Source organism: Lactuca sativa, chromosome 3 (assembly GCF_002870075.4).
Source record: "Lactuca sativa cultivar Salinas chromosome 3, Lsat_Salinas_v11, whole genome shotgun sequence".
Taxonomy (NCBI): domain Eukaryota; kingdom Viridiplantae; phylum Streptophyta; class Magnoliopsida; order Asterales; family Asteraceae; genus Lactuca; species Lactuca sativa.
In genome coordinates this window covers 91,188,519-91,209,146 of record NC_056625.2, presented here as the reverse complement: position 1 = coordinate 91,209,146, position 20,628 = coordinate 91,188,519, and the positions used below count along the sequence as shown (strand labels likewise).

Sequence of the window (20,628 nt, the reverse complement as noted above, 5' to 3'; positions counted from 1 at the left end):
CTAGTGATGTGAGTAAGCTGTAAATTGTGGTTGAAAATGTATATGTACAAGTGATGTAAGATGTAAGTTCTGTTTTGAAAAGTTCGCCTGTTCCTCTAGAAAATCCTATATTTTCTACTTGGATGAAAGTTAAGTAAAATGACACTACAATCCTTTCTATGGGTACTAAGTGAGTACAAGTTATATATAACTCAGAGTAAACAAACAATTGATTGTACGCATCTGCCGTAAGCTCACAACCCAACGGGGAACAGAAAGTAAGGCGGATAGCACACATTCCGTTGGTTGTTAGATAATTGTCATATATAACCTTGGTGTATTCACTTGTTACTCATGGAGTTATTTGTAATGGTTCCTTTATATCTAATGAAAGTTCTTTAAGAAAACCTATTTTTCTTATAGTAAAATAATGACTACAGTGACTACTTTTATAATAGCTTTGTTTATACTACTATATATAATCTGATATCGGGTAGAAAGTTAATTGGGTGAATCTGCCCTAAGTCCACAACCCAACGAGGACAGGAAGTAAGGCGGAAAACACATATTTAACTATCTATTGGGTATTAGTTTTATATATAAACATGGTGTATAAACTAAGGTGTTATAGAGTTACTCACCTAAAGTCTCTAAAATTGTTTTGGCTTAATAAAATGGATTAAGCCCTTATCTGGGAAATCTCTAGTTTTGTATACCAAAAGTACTGACTTTGAAAAGTAAGTTTTGTACTAGAAAAACTGCGTGTTGACTCTGTGTCCTATAACCTGATCCATACCTGGTACCCTTATGATGACTTAATGTATACTAAGCATAAATATATATAGATTCGGGTAGATAATAGATTGGGTGAACTCGTCCAAGCCCACAATCCAACGAGAACAGGAAATGAAGCGAAGAGCACACATCCTATTAGCTGTCGGAATCTATTAGTATATATGTATCCTATAGTGTATACATTAAGGAATCATAAAGCTAGCATTATGATCCTAACTTTTGAAAGTAGCCTTCTACCAAGACCCGACTGTTTTGAAAGTAGCCTTCTACCAAGACCCGACTGTATGACTATTAATAATATTGAAACTGGAATTTTATATCCTTCTGTAATTGTCGTATTGACAGTGTAAGTACTGTATTATTTGTAATAACTGACTACCTTTAGTACTATCTTGCCTTAATTGAGGGTTAAGGCATAATGTGATGGCTAGATCCTATGCTAAACGCACCCTTGTCAAGAGATTCTAGGAACTACACGCGACCCCTGCATGAGTGCAAGCCACGAACATCCACATTACTATGATCATGTATACCCAATATAAATAGAACAATGCATTGTGATTCATTGGTATAGTTAGATCCTGAACATGTTCCATGCTTTAGCTCCTTATTATGTTCTGTTCTGTTATCATGTATTGATATCATATTTATGTAAACTTATTCATGTAAGCGTATCTATGTAAACGTATTGCGTTAGTATAGACTCATGAACTGGACTGACTCATTGTGTGCTTCATTGTACTAGAAGTAATGAATAGCATTCTCCTAAACTATACCTATAATAGTTTACTAATGCTCTACATGGAATGTTACTGAAAAGACTCGTTTCTCTACTAAGTTATGCTTGTACTTTAAAAACGGAGTTTTGTATAACTATAAAGTAACATAACCTTTAAAAGAGTTTTGAAATGTTTTGAAAACTTATAAATAACATAAGTAACATATTGAAAGATGTTTATAACAAACATTTACACAATTATCATTGTGTTCAACTTGTATCCCCCCCCCCTTAAAACAGTTAAAATAGTTAAAAGATTCATTACAGGGTATGAACTCACCTGATGTGGGTGATTCAAACGGGTATGCGCGTATGGATGAGAAGTTCCATGAATGAAGTCCCAAGAAACAATAAGTCCTAAATGATATATAATGACACATATTGGCATGAATATAGTGTTTATAACAACTATATGAAAGGAAACACCTTCCGGGACAAGGAAAGACCTTGACCAAGTGTTGGAATCACATGTGATTCAACAAAGGACGGTAGAATGGCACTCACATGAGTTTACTACCATGGTTTTACAGCACAAGGGAGTTTACGGCTATAAACTCATGGTTAGTCATGTATAAGTGCAAGGTTGAAGGCTATAGATGTTTTAGGGACCATAGCTCTATCCTAGGATGAGGAAGACCACTTTCTTTGAAGCTTTTGGGGTGTTCACAACCCTAATGAGCTTACAACCGTATACTCATGACCATTTATGTTTATGAGAGTTGTTTAGGGTCCTAAAAGTCATAATGAAGCATCCTGACTTCAATTCTAAGCCTTAGGAAGTGTTTGTGGCATCAATACACCCTTAAATTGATTTTTCGGCCCATGGACCACTTTGACGTGTGTTTGCGGCCGTAATCACCTATGGGTGATGGTATCTTGATTTTTTTGAGTACTTAACACATCAAGGTAAAGTGGTAGGCTAGTCTCTAGGCTTAAGGAAGGAATTTGGGGCATCTTTCCACCATAAAAGGGAGTTTATGGCCCAAGAACATCCTTGGCCGTAAACTCTCTTCTAACCTTTGTTTCATGATGTTTCTAAGGTCTAGACATGTTTAATCCAGTGTACAACAAGTTAGAATAAGAGTGCTTACGATATAGGAGCTTGAACTAGTCGATTTGGCTAAGAACACTAGTGTGTGTTATTGGTGTTCTTGGTGTTTCTTGAGTATCTAAACAAACATGATTTTCATGGATGAAATCAATGTAAGAAGCTAGTTAATAAGATGTATTAACTAATCAAGGGATATAATACTCACTCTTTTGAAGATCTAAGGAAGAAGGTTGGATGATAATTGAGAGGATTTGCGAGAAAATCCGGCCAAGAAAGGAAGAAATGAGAAGAAATGACCTAATTCCCTATATATACTCTTGAGTTTACGGCCACATGAGTTTACGGCCGTAAACTCATGGTCTTTTGGCTGTGAACTCACTTAGATGAGGTTAGGGTTCGTTTTGCTACACTATGGTTCTAGCGGGTACTTTCTAATACTTATTCCTTAAGTGTATGAGGCTCAAAACTCCTTAGAATGACATGTAACCAGGCTAAAACTCTATTCTAATGATTCTGACACTCAGTTGAGTTGACTGACTGAGCTTACAAAATAAAAAAAAATTGGGTTGTCACAATAAGCAAATACCATGTTGACCAATGACCCATATGTCATCCATATCTCATCCATAGACACCATAAGCAACTACCATGTTGACCAATGACCCATATGTCATCCATGGACACCATAAGCAACTACCATGTTGACCAATGACCCATATGTCATCCATATCTCATCCATGGACACCATAAGCAACTACCATGTTGACCAATGACCCATATGTCATCCATATCTCATCCATGGACACCATAAGCGACTACCATGTTGAACAATGACCCATATGTCATCAATGGACACCATAAGCAACTACCATGTTGACCAATGACCCATATATCATCTATGGACACCATAAGCAACTACCATGTTGACCAATGACTCATATGTCATCCATGGAAACCATAGGAAACTACCATGTTAACCAATGACCCATATGTCATCCATGGGTGATACCATGACACCATAAGCAACTACCATATATATATATATATATATATATATATATATATATATATATATATATATATATTGACATAACCCGTACGCCATTTGTATATAAATTTTGGTTTAATCATAAAAGCATAAAGATGAATAGTTTATTAATGTTTAATCCTCGTTTATAATTTTAAATTAAAATTATACTATGAACAACTCGTTAATGTATGCTATTTCTTGACGTTAGCTAGATGTATATACCCTATCTATCAATCTGGAACTAATTTAATAAATTTGAATTACTAAATATTTAGCGGTAATTAGCACAGTTCGAATTTTTGATTAGCGGAGGTTCAAAATATTTCGCAATTCGTTTCCCTCCAACCTACGCACGTTTAGACTGCATATTAAGGTAAGTTTACTGTTTAGAAATAGGGTTTATATTTTCTGTAATCATCATCTCCGGCAGCTAATTGATCGAAATCTTTGTTCATTATACGTTTGTGCACTGACTTTGGTGATATAGGTTGTCACTCATCTAAAATTAATTTTTATTTAGTTTACTGTTATCGTGATGATCGTTTATTGTTCTCTGATCATATTCATGTATATTATCATCTTAAATTAGAAGTAAATTGGTTTTGATTGTATTCAATAGTTTTCATGTGTAGTAATGCCTTCATATATAATTTATTTTTATTGTTTGTTTCTCTCTTCTCATCAGTAGTTTATAATCTTTAATACATTTGTATTGACTATAGTTTTTTTGGTAATTTTTAAGCAAGAAAGATGTTGAACTCGAAAGCAAAAGGAGCATCCGGTGTGAAGCAAACTAAATTTATTGCACCACAGGTTATGAAACGCAACAGGATTTCAGCTGCAAAATTCATAAACAACAGATAATTACAAGATGAAGAAATCGACTCCCCAATACCAACAACCACATCCAAAGCACCTATAACATCTACCAACAAAACCCCTAAACCAATATTAGTAACATCAACCATGACTACCACTACCTTGGCATCACTTGAAACATCCAAATCGTCCTTAGAAAATACATCTAAAACTTTAGATACTGGAACAATACAATCCCCAAAACTTACATCACTAACCAAAACTTTAGCACCTACATCATCTAAACCATCCTCAACACCGACACCCACTACCACATCATCAACACTTATATCTACTACCACAACCTCAAAACATGCATCTACACTACCATCCTCCACAACCACATTAACTACCACACCCTCCTTAAGTAAAGGAACTACCATATCCTCAACATATACATCTATCCCAACACCTACCCCAGAATATACCCCATCAACAACACCTATCCCATAATCTACCCCATCACCAACACAACCAACGATGAATGGATCTGTAATGGAAAGTGTAGAAGGTGAAAACAATTCCTCTGAAGATTGTGGACCAGATGGACGTTTAACTGTTCATGTTTGGAAAAAAAAACATGAGTTACCAATCAAATCTTAATTACAACTTTTTCTTTGTATAAACTTTTGGTTTAGACGTACATATCAATTCATAACTTAACACATCGCATGATTACTTACAGGCTAATGCCACCAGGCCCTTATGCACACTTTATTAGTCAATCATTTAAACAAAGAGTAGATCTAGAAGGATACTCTTGGGCAAAAGTATGCAATGAAATGCACGAATTATATTGGGAGGAGTTTCAGGTAATTAAGTATATGTGATAAATTGTTGTTTGTTAAACATTTACACTTAAACTTATGTTTATATTGTTAAAGTGTAGAAAAAATGTTGTTGGGATGAAACAATAGACTCGGTGGTGAGGCAAGCTTCGGCAAGGAAAGCGGCAGAAAGTTATGGTCAATATCTCTTCAATATGAGGAGCCCAAAAAGAAACAAACATGGCTTTAAACCAGCTCATATTCCACAGGAAGTCTGGAACTCCTGGGAATTAAATTGGAATACATAAGAATACAAGCTAAAATATGAGCAGAACAAGAAAAATAGGCGTAACAGTGTGGCTGATGGAGTAGCAAAACCTACACATAACACTGGATCCGCAAGTCATTTGAAGACAACTTCTGATTTGGTAATTTTTTAAATGGTACATCATATCAATGTTTGTATATGTTTATCTATATATTTGACATTTTATATGGTATTTATGCAGAAGAGGAAATTAGGACATGAGCCACCCCGTAGTAAATTGTTCCTGTATACACACACGAAGAATCACGATGGAGTCACTTTCACAAAATAAAAAGATAGACAAATTCATGTAATATTCATTTCAGTTTAAACTTTTATATTGTAGCTACTCCATAATATCATTCCTAAATTTGATATCTTTTAAGTTATAATATTTTTATTTTGTAGGCAGCCTATACAGAAAAACGGGAAGAGTTGGAAGTTGAAGGTGTTGAATTTGAGGAGGACAAGCTATTTTATGTTGTTGTTGGTGGTCATGATAAAAAAAAAAAGAAAACTTTATGGATTAGGCTCTTTTGCAAAGGCAGTTCCCAATAGGAACGGTAAAACGGATGTATCTTACATTCCGGGAAAAAATGATGAAATAGAAGAAACGAGGGAGCCTGTTGCTAAGCAAAAACAGCAAAACGAAGAGCTTAAACAAATGATGAACGCCAAACAAGAGGAAAACAAAGCAAGGGTCGGGGATCTTGAAAAACAACTTCAAACGGCATTGGATCTTATTAATGGGTTTACAAAACAACAAGAGTAGTAGGTTAATATATGTTTATTGTAGATTATGTATTTTAGAGTAGCAACTTTCTTTTTTCCATGTAATAAATAATTATTTTATTAATTTATGATATAATGGTTATGATTTTTTGTTTGTTTTTGTTTTTCATATATTACTACAAAATTATTTGGATATAATTTATAAATCAATTATCCATCGGTCCATATAGAATCTGGTATATAATATACACCACTAAAATTGCTAGGGATTCATGACCACGGAATTTGCTAGGAAGTCATCAAACAGAATTTGATAGGGAGTCATGACCACGGAATTTGCTTGGAAATCATCAAACGGAATTTTCTAGGGATTCAGCACGACGGAATTTACTACGGAATCACCACCACATAATTTACTAGAGAATGACCACCATGGAATTTACTAGGGATTGACCACCACGGAATTTACTAGGGAATCACCACCATGGAATTTGCTATGGATTCAACACCATGGAATTTGCTAGGAATCACCACCACGGAATTTGCTAGGAAATCACCACCACGGAATTTGTGATGGAATAACTACCACGAATTGTGCGATGGAATCCTACTATGGAATACACGATAGAATACCACCTACCACGGATTTCATTCCATTGTCACATTTGTGACGAAGTTATCTTTTCCGTTGCAAACCCTCGCTACGGCGTTTTTAGGGACGAAAATAGGTCGTTGCAAATTATATCGTTATTTGTATTTTGCAACGGAATTTCAGCTTTTCGCAATAGATTCCTTCCATAGCAAAAACATGTTTTCTTTTAGTGATGCTACGGATCCCCGTAGTCTTACAACACTCTCTCATCGACTAATGAATTTTGCAGCTCCCCGTAGTCTTACAACACTCTCTTACTAACTAATGAATGCTATGGATCCCCGTAGTCTTACAACACTCTCTCACTGACTAGTGAATGATACGGCTCCCCGTAGTCTTACAACACTCTCTCACCGACTAATAAATGCTACGGCTCCCCGTAGTCCTACAACACTCTCTCACTGACTAGTGAATGCTACGAATCCCCGTAGTCTTACAACACTCTCTCACTCGCTATGGGCTCACCCCATGGTTTTTCCTGATAGTCCTAAGTGTTTACTCTTACCTGGATTCACCCACTCACTTATCACCTCATGACCACTAGTTCATTGAACAATCCCATAAACTCATCATCAAACCATCAGCATACTGATTTCACTAAACTTAGGCTCCACGATCTAACATAAATTGGTACACACACCCTCGCAGTTTAAGCATCACTGCTATCGACAAAAATTCTCGTAAACAAAACACTTTCCCCTCGATACAAATTTACACCCTTGGCTAATCCCCATCTGGTGACAATTAACTGATGGGTCCATAACTAGAATATATATGATTCGTTTGATGCTCCACTTGTCATCTGTCAACCCCAAGCCTCATAATAATCCAACAATTTAGGGCATCATACTCGGAAAGCACGATACACCATCACATAATCTCAATATGGCTTGCCACGCCATTGATCTTCAACTTATACAGCTCGAAACCCTTGAAGTACTCCAATTCTAAATTTGAAGCATGGAGGAATCGTCCATGATTGAGAACACGTTGACGACAATCCAAAGCCCCATCCTCTACAAATGACGTCCATGTGAAACTACTCATACCGACTCTGAAGTTGATTGACAAATCAACTGCTGCCCTTCCCGGAGTACATATAGCAATCTATACATCGAATTATCAATCTCTCAGCAATCGTATCTCGACCTCAGAAACCCAACCATATTGAAACTCAAACATTGGCACCCCCGAAGAAACATGGACCCTAATCGTATTCATGTCCAACGGCCACCTGTCGTGAAGACACTCATTCTCTCCTGAGCAAGTGCAACATGCATCATCTCGCTCTATACGTTGCCTTGACTACCACATGACCCCAGTCTCATATAATCGGGCCGCAGATCCCTATTACCTAAACTTCTGTACCACATCAGATTGAGGTTCCTCCTCACATAATACCCAGTTCTCCCCCACTTAGGGTTCTAACCATCGTCCTTTGACATACCAACAAACCATACTATAGACTGGCTCACCAGATGTACCATTCCTGACTCATGGAACATACACGCAACACTCTATGACCTTCCAAATAATGACCAAATAACTCCTAGTATCTCGAATCTCAGATGACAACCTCGGAACCCTCCCAATGTGACTGCCTCTAGTCACCCCAAAATCTCATACCGACACATCACCGGACATCTCGACTGTCCCGAATTAGTACGACTCTCATCCTGAAAAATAATGAACTATCACGCAAACCCCATCTCTGATTCCTCATTCAATCATTCCATTGTGTGAATTATCATAGAAGCAAGAGATCTCACTCTCACAGTCAATATATAACGTAAACAGCAAGGGCCGCAGCCCCGATATACTCCTCTTGATTACCTGGAACTATTGCTAAAATATGCCTTACTATACTCAACTAAGGCATATCATTGTCCTCATCCATCTCAGTCTCCTCTGATGACTCTCTCATGGTATAAGAAATACCTCGTAGCAGACATACCACAAAATACACTAGTGAAAATATCACAACTATATGCTACCCTACAGGGTTTACCTCCAACTTTGAAACCGGAAGATCATTATCCCTTTCGCTCCACACAGGAAACAGAAATAGTGTAGTTCTTGTCACAGAAGGTGACATCTTAACCATCGGCCAATCACTTAACGCAGACCGCAATCCTCCATAAATCATCATCTCTACTTTTCCTTGAGTCCTGCGACTCCAACTGGCACCTCACCAGTCAAATGCCTCGAGATTAAAACTCAAATTTTTCCTCACATGGTACACCCCCATTAAAGCTCGACCAACATGGCCCTCTGGCCCCCACAATTTCCATATCCACTCACAGTCTGAATAACCACAACCGGATAATTGGTAAAGGCGGATATACACTCTGCTATGAATCATGGTACTCGAACCATGTTGTCTCCCTTCAACCTGCTACTTAGAACCTCTGGAATTATCCTTGTTTCGAGTATGGGTCCTCTACTTTCAGTAGTACGGGCCCATACTACCTTACACATCTACCCATACTTTCCATGTGGATCGTCCTAGATTTCCTAAGTAGCTGCTCAAACTTCTCAATCAACAAATCCCAGTCCACCTGCTTGCTCCCTAGCGAACACTCACCTCTAATCAGTGTACTCATGGGACTGAATCTACTCCCTAGACTCTCCTAGTCTCTCACACTTCTCTACCATCAGCGGCTGAAGAACTCCTCGCAATGTCAATTAGCTACTCCAGCTAACTCACATCACTCGAGAGTTCCACAAATCACAAAGAAAGCAGCATTCGGGCATCGAGTAACCTCCACCTATCTAGCATACAACTCTACTCGCTCTATCCACAGCTCAAAAGGCATCACCGAACTCAATCAATACTACTCCTCATGGGTATGTAACTACTCTCTCAATAGATTCCTCAAATGCACATTTAGGTATCTCTCCTAGATTACTCCTCTACTCACAGATCTCTCTAGAAGATTCCTGCTAGGTACTCCTACTCAGCACATACATAGAGCAAATAGCAGATAATATCAATCAATAGCATCCCCTCGGCTAAGGCATCGTGAATCAGGCAACTCTAGCTCTAAATTTCTGAAATACCTAGACTATCCTCTAGCATGCAGCTCTAATATCTCATAAGTATCTCATGCTATAGACAAGTAATGGTATTTTAGGAAAACACCATTCAGGCTCTGGCTGATTGTACACACTGCTCCATCTCGTTTTCTTTTAAAATCTCTTACTCGTTTTAGAAAGATCATTTGTTTTTAGAAAATTTTCTCAAATCCTCAGTTTGAGTCCATACATACCAGAGAGTACATTTGAATCCTTCAAACCAAGGCTCTGATACCAACTTGTAACACTCTAAATTTTTCAAACAAAATTTTCATTTTGAAAACCACATAAAATACATTCTCAAAATTCTCAAAACCAAAATGTATAAATTGTTCAAAACACAAGGCAACAAAATGTTTAACAACATCCAAGAATCCTTAAAACATAATCTCAAACTGGTGTGTAAAATCAAGCCGACACCTTCCCGCGATCCTAAAAACATTTCACACAACACTGTAAGCACGAAGCTTAGTGAGTTCCCCCAAAATACCACATACACAAATAATAAGCCTCTCATGGCTATAGCTCGGCATGGACCCTCCGATCATGTGTCTCAGTGAAGACCCTCCAGTCTTACAGCTCGTTTTGAACCCTCTAGTCCTGTATCCTAGTGAAGACCTTCCGGTCTCACAACCCGGTTTGGACCCTCCATTCCTAACTCAGTAAGGCACATAATAATATATAGCATAAATCACAAAGACAAAATGCATAATATCACATAACTCAATATAAACACATAAGACCCTCTGGTCACTAACTCAAATAAGACCCTCCGGTCACACAATATTACCACTCAGGTAAGTAAAGTGAGAAGACTCACCTCGGATGGTGAACAGATCCTATTATTGTTGATGCTACACTCCGACCTCTAACACTAAGCCAAAACCCACAATTAACCCCATTAGGATCTAAGACCAAACCTTCACGCATAAGGTCTAAATATGGTCCACCAACCCGGTTCGTAAATAACCCAAACCCATTGGGCCCACCTAGGCCCAATACCAAATGGGCCTATCAAGGCCCAACCCTAAAACTCACATCCCATGGCAAGCCCAACACAAGAGTCCAAAACATATATTTATATTCCTCTGACCAAAAGTCTCTAATACAGCAAGCCCAAAAACCCAGGCCCAACACTTAAGGTCCACAACGAAATTTAGCCCAAAATCCCAAAGCGAGATTACGCGGGGCGTACCTCCCTTGGTACGCTCAGCGTACACGCCAATCCTAATTGGGGGACTTAATTCAGTATGTTGGGCATACTGAACCCTACATGGGGCGTACTGCTCTGGTCCACAAAACCTCAACTTTTGACTTAACCATTTCAGCTCCTTGTACCCAAACTTCAGGGAGCCTTCGAAATTCACTCTTAACTGATAAAGTTGGCAACTTTATCAGTTTGCACGTCTTAAAGGGGATCAACAATGTAATTACATCCTTAAGAACCATAAAAACCACCTTGATACATGCATGGTCCATTCATAAGCTTCAAGCAAGCACCTTTATGGACTAATAACCTCTGAGATAGTAAGAGTAGCAACTCAAAGCCCCTAGAGTGGTGGCAAACCACTAGATCTCATCCACGAGACCAAAATGGGACCAAAACTCATATCATACTAGATCTAATGTTCAAATGAGAAACGTTGGAGCTTTATACCTCTAATGAGCTGGAAATGAAGGAGAGTGCCCAGATCTACCAGCCTTCCATTTGATCCACCAACTTGCAGAAAATCCCAAATCTTGAATGAACACCAAAACCCATTAAAATGCACACAAGGAGCTCACAATACTCTTGGAGGAGACTAGGATTCGTAATTACGGTTTTAGAACCATGGAGGCTGGTACCTAAGGGAATCTTGAGGTTATAATGATCCTTATATAGTGCCCAAACCCTAAAAATAAAGTTTTGGCATCCTGACCATTACGCTAGGCGTACCGAGTTCATCTACGCGTCCTAGTGTTCGGCACATGGGACTAATTTTCCAACTTATTCCACCAAGGGCTAAACTTGCCAAAACTTCAAACTATCATAACTCTTTCATTATAAGTCTGTTTCCAATGAGCCTTATATCCACGGAAACGTGGCGAGAAGCTCTACACTTCTAGCAACTTATTACGGCCTCAAAGCTCCACGAAAAAAACCCAAAACTCATAAACAACCGAGCCAACTCCTTTACTGATAATCTTGGGCTCTAAAGCGCAACCCGAACTCTTATATCACACAAGCTACCTTATCCATATCCAAAGGTGGCCTAGACTTTTTGCCTTAAATCTTCAAAACCTCCTCACACCCGGATTACGGCCTACGAGCCTGAAATCACAAAACGATCTGAAACAGGATGTTACAATTCTCCCCCACTATACCCATTAAGGACTTAATTCATTAAGTCCATCACTTCACTAGGCCATTCATACAATGTAGTTGGGCATAATTCAAATTTCCAATCTAACAGTCCAAACGTGGCTCTCGACAAACCAAAATAAACATCTCCCAAAATTAGGGTTTTCTAAACCCTAATTAGGTTTTCCAACCCAATCACAAGCCAACTAAGTCCAATATTAGGCTATTGGGCTGATTAGGGTTTCACTATGTTGAGCACCACCCACTGCCACCTCAAGCGGTGGTGGTTGATGGCGGCTGATGGTGGCAGCCACCAACTCACGGTGGTGGTGGTGGGTGTTCCGGCCAAAAAATTGCACACACAACTTCATACCCATAGAGTACACTCTCACACCTACAAAAACACACACTCAACCACCCCTCACGGTGGCTGGTGGCAGCAGAAAACGGTGGCAGAAACGGTGGGTTTCTAGCCAAATACACACATGCCTACACGTTCAACTTGTTGCAGCAACAAATACGCATAAACAACATGAGACCAAAACTCCCAAACACCGACTAGGAGGCTGTTGTCGTCGGAACAAGCAGAAATGGTGGTTCAAGCGCATCTAGCGGTTATAATGACAATTCCATCGTCGAACCCACAGAAAAGAACAAGATATAGAAAGGTAGGTTGCGGTGGACTTACCGTGCGGTTCCGGCAACTCACGACCCTCACACGACAACGACACAACCCTCCTTTGGTCATCGACGATCTTTCGGCAGTTCTCGACGTCACTGGCAGCAGTGGGGGACGTGACGGTGATGTTAGACGACACGACAACAGGCGGAAAGGGTGGCTGTCGGACCTCGTGATGCAAGCGGCAGCTGAGGTGCTCCAAGAACGGTGGTGGCGGCTGAATCTCATCTAGGTTTAGGGTTTGCCTTGATGGTGCTTCATAACACGGAAATGACACGTCCTTAAGCTCCCGTCCCATTTTAAAACTTTACCCAAATTGGCACATTCGGCCCCTCCTTCTCAATTCATTACAATGCAACTCCATATTTTACCCTTTAGCCATTGTTTTCCGAAAATCCATTCACTATAAGTCCATTTAAAACAATATAAACTCCAAATTCCCGCAATTATAATATTTGACTCCCATAGGTAACACCGATATATTATTATGGATTGAGAACTTCACTTAAATAATAATACGAAATATAGTTCACATCTTGGGGTTCATTTATTTATTTTATCTAATTTAATTAATTCAAACGGAATGTTACACAAAGCCCTGAAGAAACCGAATTCCATTGGTGTGAAGAAAGAAGAGTAAATTGCCCATATTAATATGAACTTCTCCCATGCCTTATACCAACTGCATTAAAAAAAATATGCATGTTAGAGTTTTCATCTTTTGGTATCCTTGTATGATCTAGTATAAATGAGACCAATTTAAATGTTTAAATGTTATAGAAGAATACGATATTTTTTTAATACATTTTGTAGCAGCACCAGAAATGTTGAATTTCACAAAATCTGCAAATCAACACCAGGGGCAAAATAGTCAAAAGTTGAATCGAAAGGGGGGAAGCTATGAAACTTTGGTGGGAATAAACATCAAGACTTTACTCATCAACACCACCAATTGAACTCCATGGAAAATAGTTACCGATTCAAGCTGCAAATGCTGTGAAAACGCCAACAAGAAGATGAATTTTAAGCACCAACCCCCAGCCCCACCCCTTGAGGATGCAGTAAGGAAGAAATAGGATCAATGCACCAGTTTTCCATTGCAAGTTTGAATCTAGTGCCTCTGTTATTTACCCAGTTGATGGAATTGAATCTCTCCAAAAACTTTATCTTGATGATTATAGCACCGATTAAAATCTTTGGAATAGCATGTTATTCAAAGAGATCTAGTAACTGTATAGCACAAGGCTACCAACAATTCTACTTTCAGACCCCTGTTTTGAGAAGTGCACAACATTCTCAACATTGAAGACAGGGGTTTCCACACTAGCTTACACCATTGACAAAACAAGTTCCAGATTCTCAAGTGCAGAAACCGCAATCAAATCATCTGAATCCTTTATCGATCATGTAAATTCATTTTAAATCCTATCAAAAGCCGCTGCCAAATCATTTGAATCCATCCAAATCTCAGGTAATTTATCAACTTGAAACAGATTGGTGGTGTGAATCCATTTCTATAGTAGTCAGCAAAGTGGTTGAAGTAGATATCAATAAAAATGTATGTATTGGTGTCTTTCCTCATTTTTTATGCTATCTTCTTCCAACACTCCATTTAGGATCATTTATACATACTCGTTGCAAAAATGCGAGTTTAATGAATATTAACTGTTGGATGAAATGCCTGAATAATATTTTTTTGAATTTAATGCCACATCAGCAGTATGGTATTGGTTTGTTCATAGTGTAGTGTGGTGATATTATAGAGTACTTAAAAACAAAGAATAATTACAGAAAATAAATGGTCTCCAAACATTTGTTAGTTTTGTTTCGCCCCAAAAAAAATGTACACACCCAATACATAATGAGAGAAGACTGGTTTCCAGGCGATGCTATTGATATATTAGCTAACAATACACTTTAAAATGTGAACCAGATTTACTTATTTTTGTAGCTAGTTGATGTTTTTATGGTGTCTTTGGGAAAACTTGTTTAACATTAAATATCATGTTTTTGGAAAAATTTGATTCCCATCAATATATATGTAGAGAGCCCTTGTTTTATTTGTTTCCAGTTTTTGCAGTTTGCAATTTCTTCCATGATCTATTGAGTATCCATGAAAGAAACTACTGGTGTCATTTCATTTTGGGGCTCCTAATAGACACGGAAGGGAGATTCAGACGGAGAAGCTTTTTTATACTAGCATTAATGAGTTTGAATATGTTCTTTGCAAGGATTTGTAGGAGCACATGCAGTTTCTGTAGGAAAATAAGATTACATCTGACACTTATACTTGACAAACTGCATCATAAATTACCCACTAAACCCCTTTAAACACAGAGACTTGCATACAAGTATTGGTAGTTGTATAATCCATACTTGTGAACTCACAAACAATATCATGCAAACATGAGATTGCATTTATATGTGTGGTTCCAGTTGCTAAGATTTACACTCAACTTTTTCTTCCCTTCATATTTTGTATCATAGTGGGAGGTAACATGATATCTTCAAATAGAAGATGGATGTAACATTTTTGAGGTACTTAGGTGGTCAAAGCTTCATTTTTTGGTGATGCATAAAATCATTTAACATTACATCCATGTCATGCCATATCATGTTGAAATGAAATGAAGGGGATATAAAACATAAATCAGTAAGAAATTGAAATTAATGTTAAATCCATGTTATACCAAACTCATCCACATGAACTCTTATTCTAGTAATATTTCAAAGTGACATCATGTACGTTTAAGTTGATCTATTTTGTGTAAATGCTTTAGGCTGCCAAATTTGGAATTCAATAGATCAAAAGCAAATGAAATTTTTTCTTAATAGTTAAAATGTTCTGTTGACATCTCTCACCATTTGGTATAATTGCTCATCACATAATCTAAAATAGAAATATATTTTGTATATTTGAATAACTTAGATAGGGTACGGGGTATATAACATGATGTCGACCCAAGTTATACCCCATAAATCATATTAACTAGTTAATATTCACAGTTGTATTTTTTTTGAAAATATGAAGTCAAATTGTTCGTTTTAAAACATGCAAATAACAAATAAATATAAAATGAAACAAATATAAAAAGTATGTCTTGTTTGAGGGATGTATGTGTGGCGTATTCCTTGTTTTCCAGCAGTGAGTTTTAGAAGTATATATAGCAATCTTCATTGACTTATTTGTATACTACAACAAACATATGTGAAGTTTCTTAACAAAAAGCTATTCAAATGAATACATATTGGGAAGATGCATATAGGGAACTTAAGAAAAGTAAAAAGAACACTGAAAGTACAATATATTGATCAGGAAAGAGATGTCTACTCAAAGCAGATCCTTCATTAACCGATTTGAAACTTGTTGCATTGTTGGTCTTTCATGCGGATTGGAGTTCAAACATGCTCTTGAGAGACTCAAAATCATCTTAACTTGTTTCTCACCTTGTGATGAGGGAGGAGGTATCCGACTATCTCCCACGTTTGATGGCACCGGATAATCATCCGACACTGTTGGTAAAGAAGCTATCAGTTCTCCAGGATGCTTTCCCATTATCACTTCTACTGCAACAACTCCAAAGCTATACACATCGCATTTCTCAGTAGCCACCATTGTATAAGCAAGCTCTACATTCAAACAAACATGAGACAAAAACAAAGAGCTATATCAACCCCACAGGATTCTAACATAGATACATATATGTATATATATATATACATATTTCTATATATCATAAAACTTAAGAAGATGTAGAACTAAACTCACAAGGTTGAGTTACCTGGCGCAATATAGCCATAGGTGCCTGCAATTGCGGTCCAGTTGGAAGAGTCTAGCTTTAAAAGCTTGGATGTGCCAAAATCAGAAATATGCGCCTCATAATCATAATCAAGAAGGATGTTGGCTATGGATATGTCTCTATGAATTATAGGCGGTGAGCAATCATGATGCATATAAGCCAAACCATTAGCTACACCTTTTACAATATTTACCCTTTTTAACCAATCCAATTCTTTTGCTAAGACATCACTTCTCAAGATTGATCCAAGGCTTCCATTTTCAAGGTATTCATAAATCAAAAATGAGTGGCGGACATGGGAGCAAAATCCATAGAGTTTCACTATATTTCGATGCCTTATATTCGTTAATGCTCGTACCTCATTAAGGAATCCATTATGGTCAACATTCTCAGATGACGAGTGAAGTTTCTTGACAGCTACCACATTATTAGGTTGTAGCTCGGCTTTGTAAACGATACCATATCCTCCGGTACCAATGCAGTATGCTTCATCGAAATCATTTGTTGCCTTCAAGATGTCAGCATACACTACTTTTCCATCAAAACTTGTAATAGAGAAATAATCACCGCTTTCTTCGTCCAATGGTTTTTGTGGAGATTTTTTCTTGTGTTGTTGATAAGCAATGACGCCATACGTGAATACACCAAGTAAAATAGCCCCGATAAGAGGGAGCATAATTACAAGGATAAGCTTATGATGAAATGAATCGTTTTTCTTCTTCATTTTATGACTTGGACAAAGTTTCACACGTGTAACATTCCCACACAAATCTGGATTGCTTTCTATGGATGCATTCACAAAGTTAGCCCAATTGGGGACTGGACCTGAGAGCTCATTGTAAGAAAGGTTGATATCAATCCCGAGAGGCAAACGTGTAAAAGCATCAGGAATAGAACCAGAGAGTCTATTGTGAGAAAGATCCAATTTTGTCAAACTTTGCAAACTTTGAACTTCAGATGGTATCTCTTTCATGAGAAAATTCTGAGATAAATCAAGTTCCGTAAGATGAACTAATTTACCAATCTCGGATGGAATTTTCTCACTGAGCTTGTTATTACTAAGATTTAAGTAGTGGATTTGTGCCCATTGACCAATAGTTGTAGGAATCGACCCATTCAATCTATTTTTGGATAGATCGAGTACTTCAAGGAGTTCACAAAATCCAAGCTCCAGAGGTATAACACCTGAAAGTTGGTTGCCAGCCAAGGACAACTCCAACATACTTTTCATTTTCCCAAACTCCCTTGGGATCTCACCAACCAAATGATTCGAAGATAGGTCAAGTCTTTGTAGTTGATTTGAATTTCCAATATCCAAAGGAATAGAACCACTAATTTGATTGTTATTCACCTTAAAATCAGTGATAGACTTCACCTTCCCAAGTTCTCTGGGAATGGGACCAGCAAGCTCATTGTAATGCATATAAAGGAGATTTAAAGATGTCAAATCACCAAATGATGAAGGAATAAAACCACTAAGCTGATTTACGCCCACCGAAAGAAGAGTGAGAGACTTCAACTTTCCAAGTTCACTAGGAATGGAACCGGATAATTTATTACCACCGAGGGTCAGCCATTGTAGGTTGCTGAGGTTTCCTAGTGATGAAGGAATAGAACCACTAAGTTGATTGTCGACCACCTCAAGATCAGTGAGAAACTTCAAATTCCCAAGTTCAATAGGAATGGGACCAGAGAGTTGATTTATGAACAAATAAAGGACATTTAAAGATGTCAAATCACCCAATGATGAAGGAATAGAACCACTGAGTTGGTTTTCACTTGCATCAAGATTAATGAGAGACGTCAAATTCCCAAGTTCAATAGGAATGGGGCCAGAGAGTTTATTTTGGGCGAAATAAAGGAAATTCAAAGATGTCAAATTACCCAATGATGAAGGAATAGAACCACTAAGTTTATTGTCACTTACATCAAGATTAGTGAGAGATTTCAAATTCCCAAGTTCAATAGGAATGGGGCCAGAGAGTTGATTTTTCCATAAATAAAGGACATTCAAAGACGCCAAATCACCTAGTGATGAAGGAATAGAACCACTAAGTTGATTTTCACTTACATCAAGATAAGTGAGAGACTTCAAATTCCCAAGTTCGTTAGGAATGGGACCAGAGAGTTGATTTTGGTACAAATAAAGGACATTCAAAGATGTCAAATCACCCAGTGATGAAGGTATTGAACCGCTAAGTTGATTGTAGGCCAGCTCAAGATGAGCGAGAGACTTCAAATTTGCTAGTTCTGTAGGAATGAAACCAGAGAGTTGATTTTTGTACAAATAAAGGACATTCAAAAGTGTCAAATCACCCAATGAAGAAGGAATTGAGCCAGATATATTGGTTGAGTATAGGTGCAAGATGTTTAGCTGGTGCAGGTTTCCTATTTCAGGTGGGATTACTCCAGAAAATTTATTCAATGAAAAATCAAGATATACAAGTTTGGACAAGTGTCTTATTTCTGGTGGGATAGGGCCAAAGAAGTTGTTTATACTGAGATTAAAATGTGTAAGATTGTGTAGCAAAGAGAATGAAAATTGATGAAGCGTACCCTTTAATCCAGATGATGTGAGGTTCAACTTCTGAATGCTCCCATCGGCATTGCAAACTACTCCAAACCAAGAAGTGCATGGAAGTGACGCACTGGAATTCAAAGGGAGGGGAATCCATGAAGAGAGCAAAGAAATTTTTGGTATTTCAAGGCTCTCTTTCCATCTAAGAAGAGCATTGGCTTCCTCTAAAGAAGCAGAAGCGAAATTTGGTATGCGGGAGAGTGTGACGATTAATAGAGTTAGAGAGAAAAATAACAAGTTTGAAGACAACATTATTTGCTTTGCCATGTTGCTTTTGATAAAAAAAAGGAATGGATTTTATGTCCTAATTTATACTTGAGCTACCTTTTCTCTTGTTTTCTTTTTCACCTACTCCCAAAAGGAAATTTTCTCAATGTCATATTTTTCCACAAGGAGTGTCTTTTACGGTGTCAATTTTTTCCACAAAGGAATGTATTACACTTTGAATTGTATCTATCATGACATTAATCCTTTTTTCGTAGAATAATAAGATTTGTTGTAACCCAAAATTTAGCAAGGCGATAGGATTACAAAAAGACAGCATAATGACAGCTTGATGTATTATATGTTATATATTGTTGCATTTAAAAATGTAATAATATAACTTAACTTGATTATTTACACATTTATTCTTGTTTTCTGATTAATGCTAATACAAGTTTCACTCAAACTGTGTTTTACTTCATAATCAGTTCTGTAACTGATAACTATTATATAGATGATCCACGTCAAAACTGTGTGAATGGGTCAATGGAGATAGGGACATAAGGGTCTTTTAAGAAAATATAAAAGTCAAATGGATCGGTGTGTTCCTCGAACGTGTGAATGGGGGAAAAGAATATAAATATGAAGATAATTAAATAAAAACTGATGATTCTTATTGTTCTTTGCATCTATTTCATCTGTTAATTCCTTTTATCTACTGAAGTGTCTAAACATCTCATACTTGCATAGATTTAAAAATGAAATTAATTAAATAAAAAGTGAAATACAACTGTATTATTTTTTGTTTCTCATATCTCCACAACTGATTAGTTCACACAAATCTCTAGAATTCTTCTGCACATCACATTTCGTGATCAATTTTTTCTCTTAGGGTCCTTAATTATCTTTACATAATTTTAATAAAACTTTAATTCTAAAAGCATAATTCGTGAGGTACAGATTTTCCGATTGAATTAAAAGTGCAATATATTTATTTTTTTT

General features: G+C 37.4%; 1 protein-coding gene across 1 annotated transcript; it reads right to left on the bottom strand.

The window, feature by feature from the left end:
• Nucleotides 1-16,213: 16,213 nt before the first annotated feature.
• Nucleotides 16,214-19,681, bottom strand: LOC111918578 (probable leucine-rich repeat receptor-like protein kinase At1g35710). Its single transcript, XM_023914217.3, has 2 exons — nucleotides 16,827-19,681; nucleotides 16,214-16,674 (listed from the first exon to the last, which is right to left on the bottom strand). Exons 1-2 carry the CDS (start codon nucleotides 19,672-19,674, stop codon nucleotides 16,376-16,378), a joined length of 3,147 nt encoding a protein of 1,048 aa, XP_023769985.1. The 5' UTR covers nucleotides 19,675-19,681; the 3' UTR covers nucleotides 16,214-16,375.
• Between the last annotated feature and the right edge of the window lie 947 nt (nucleotides 19,682-20,628).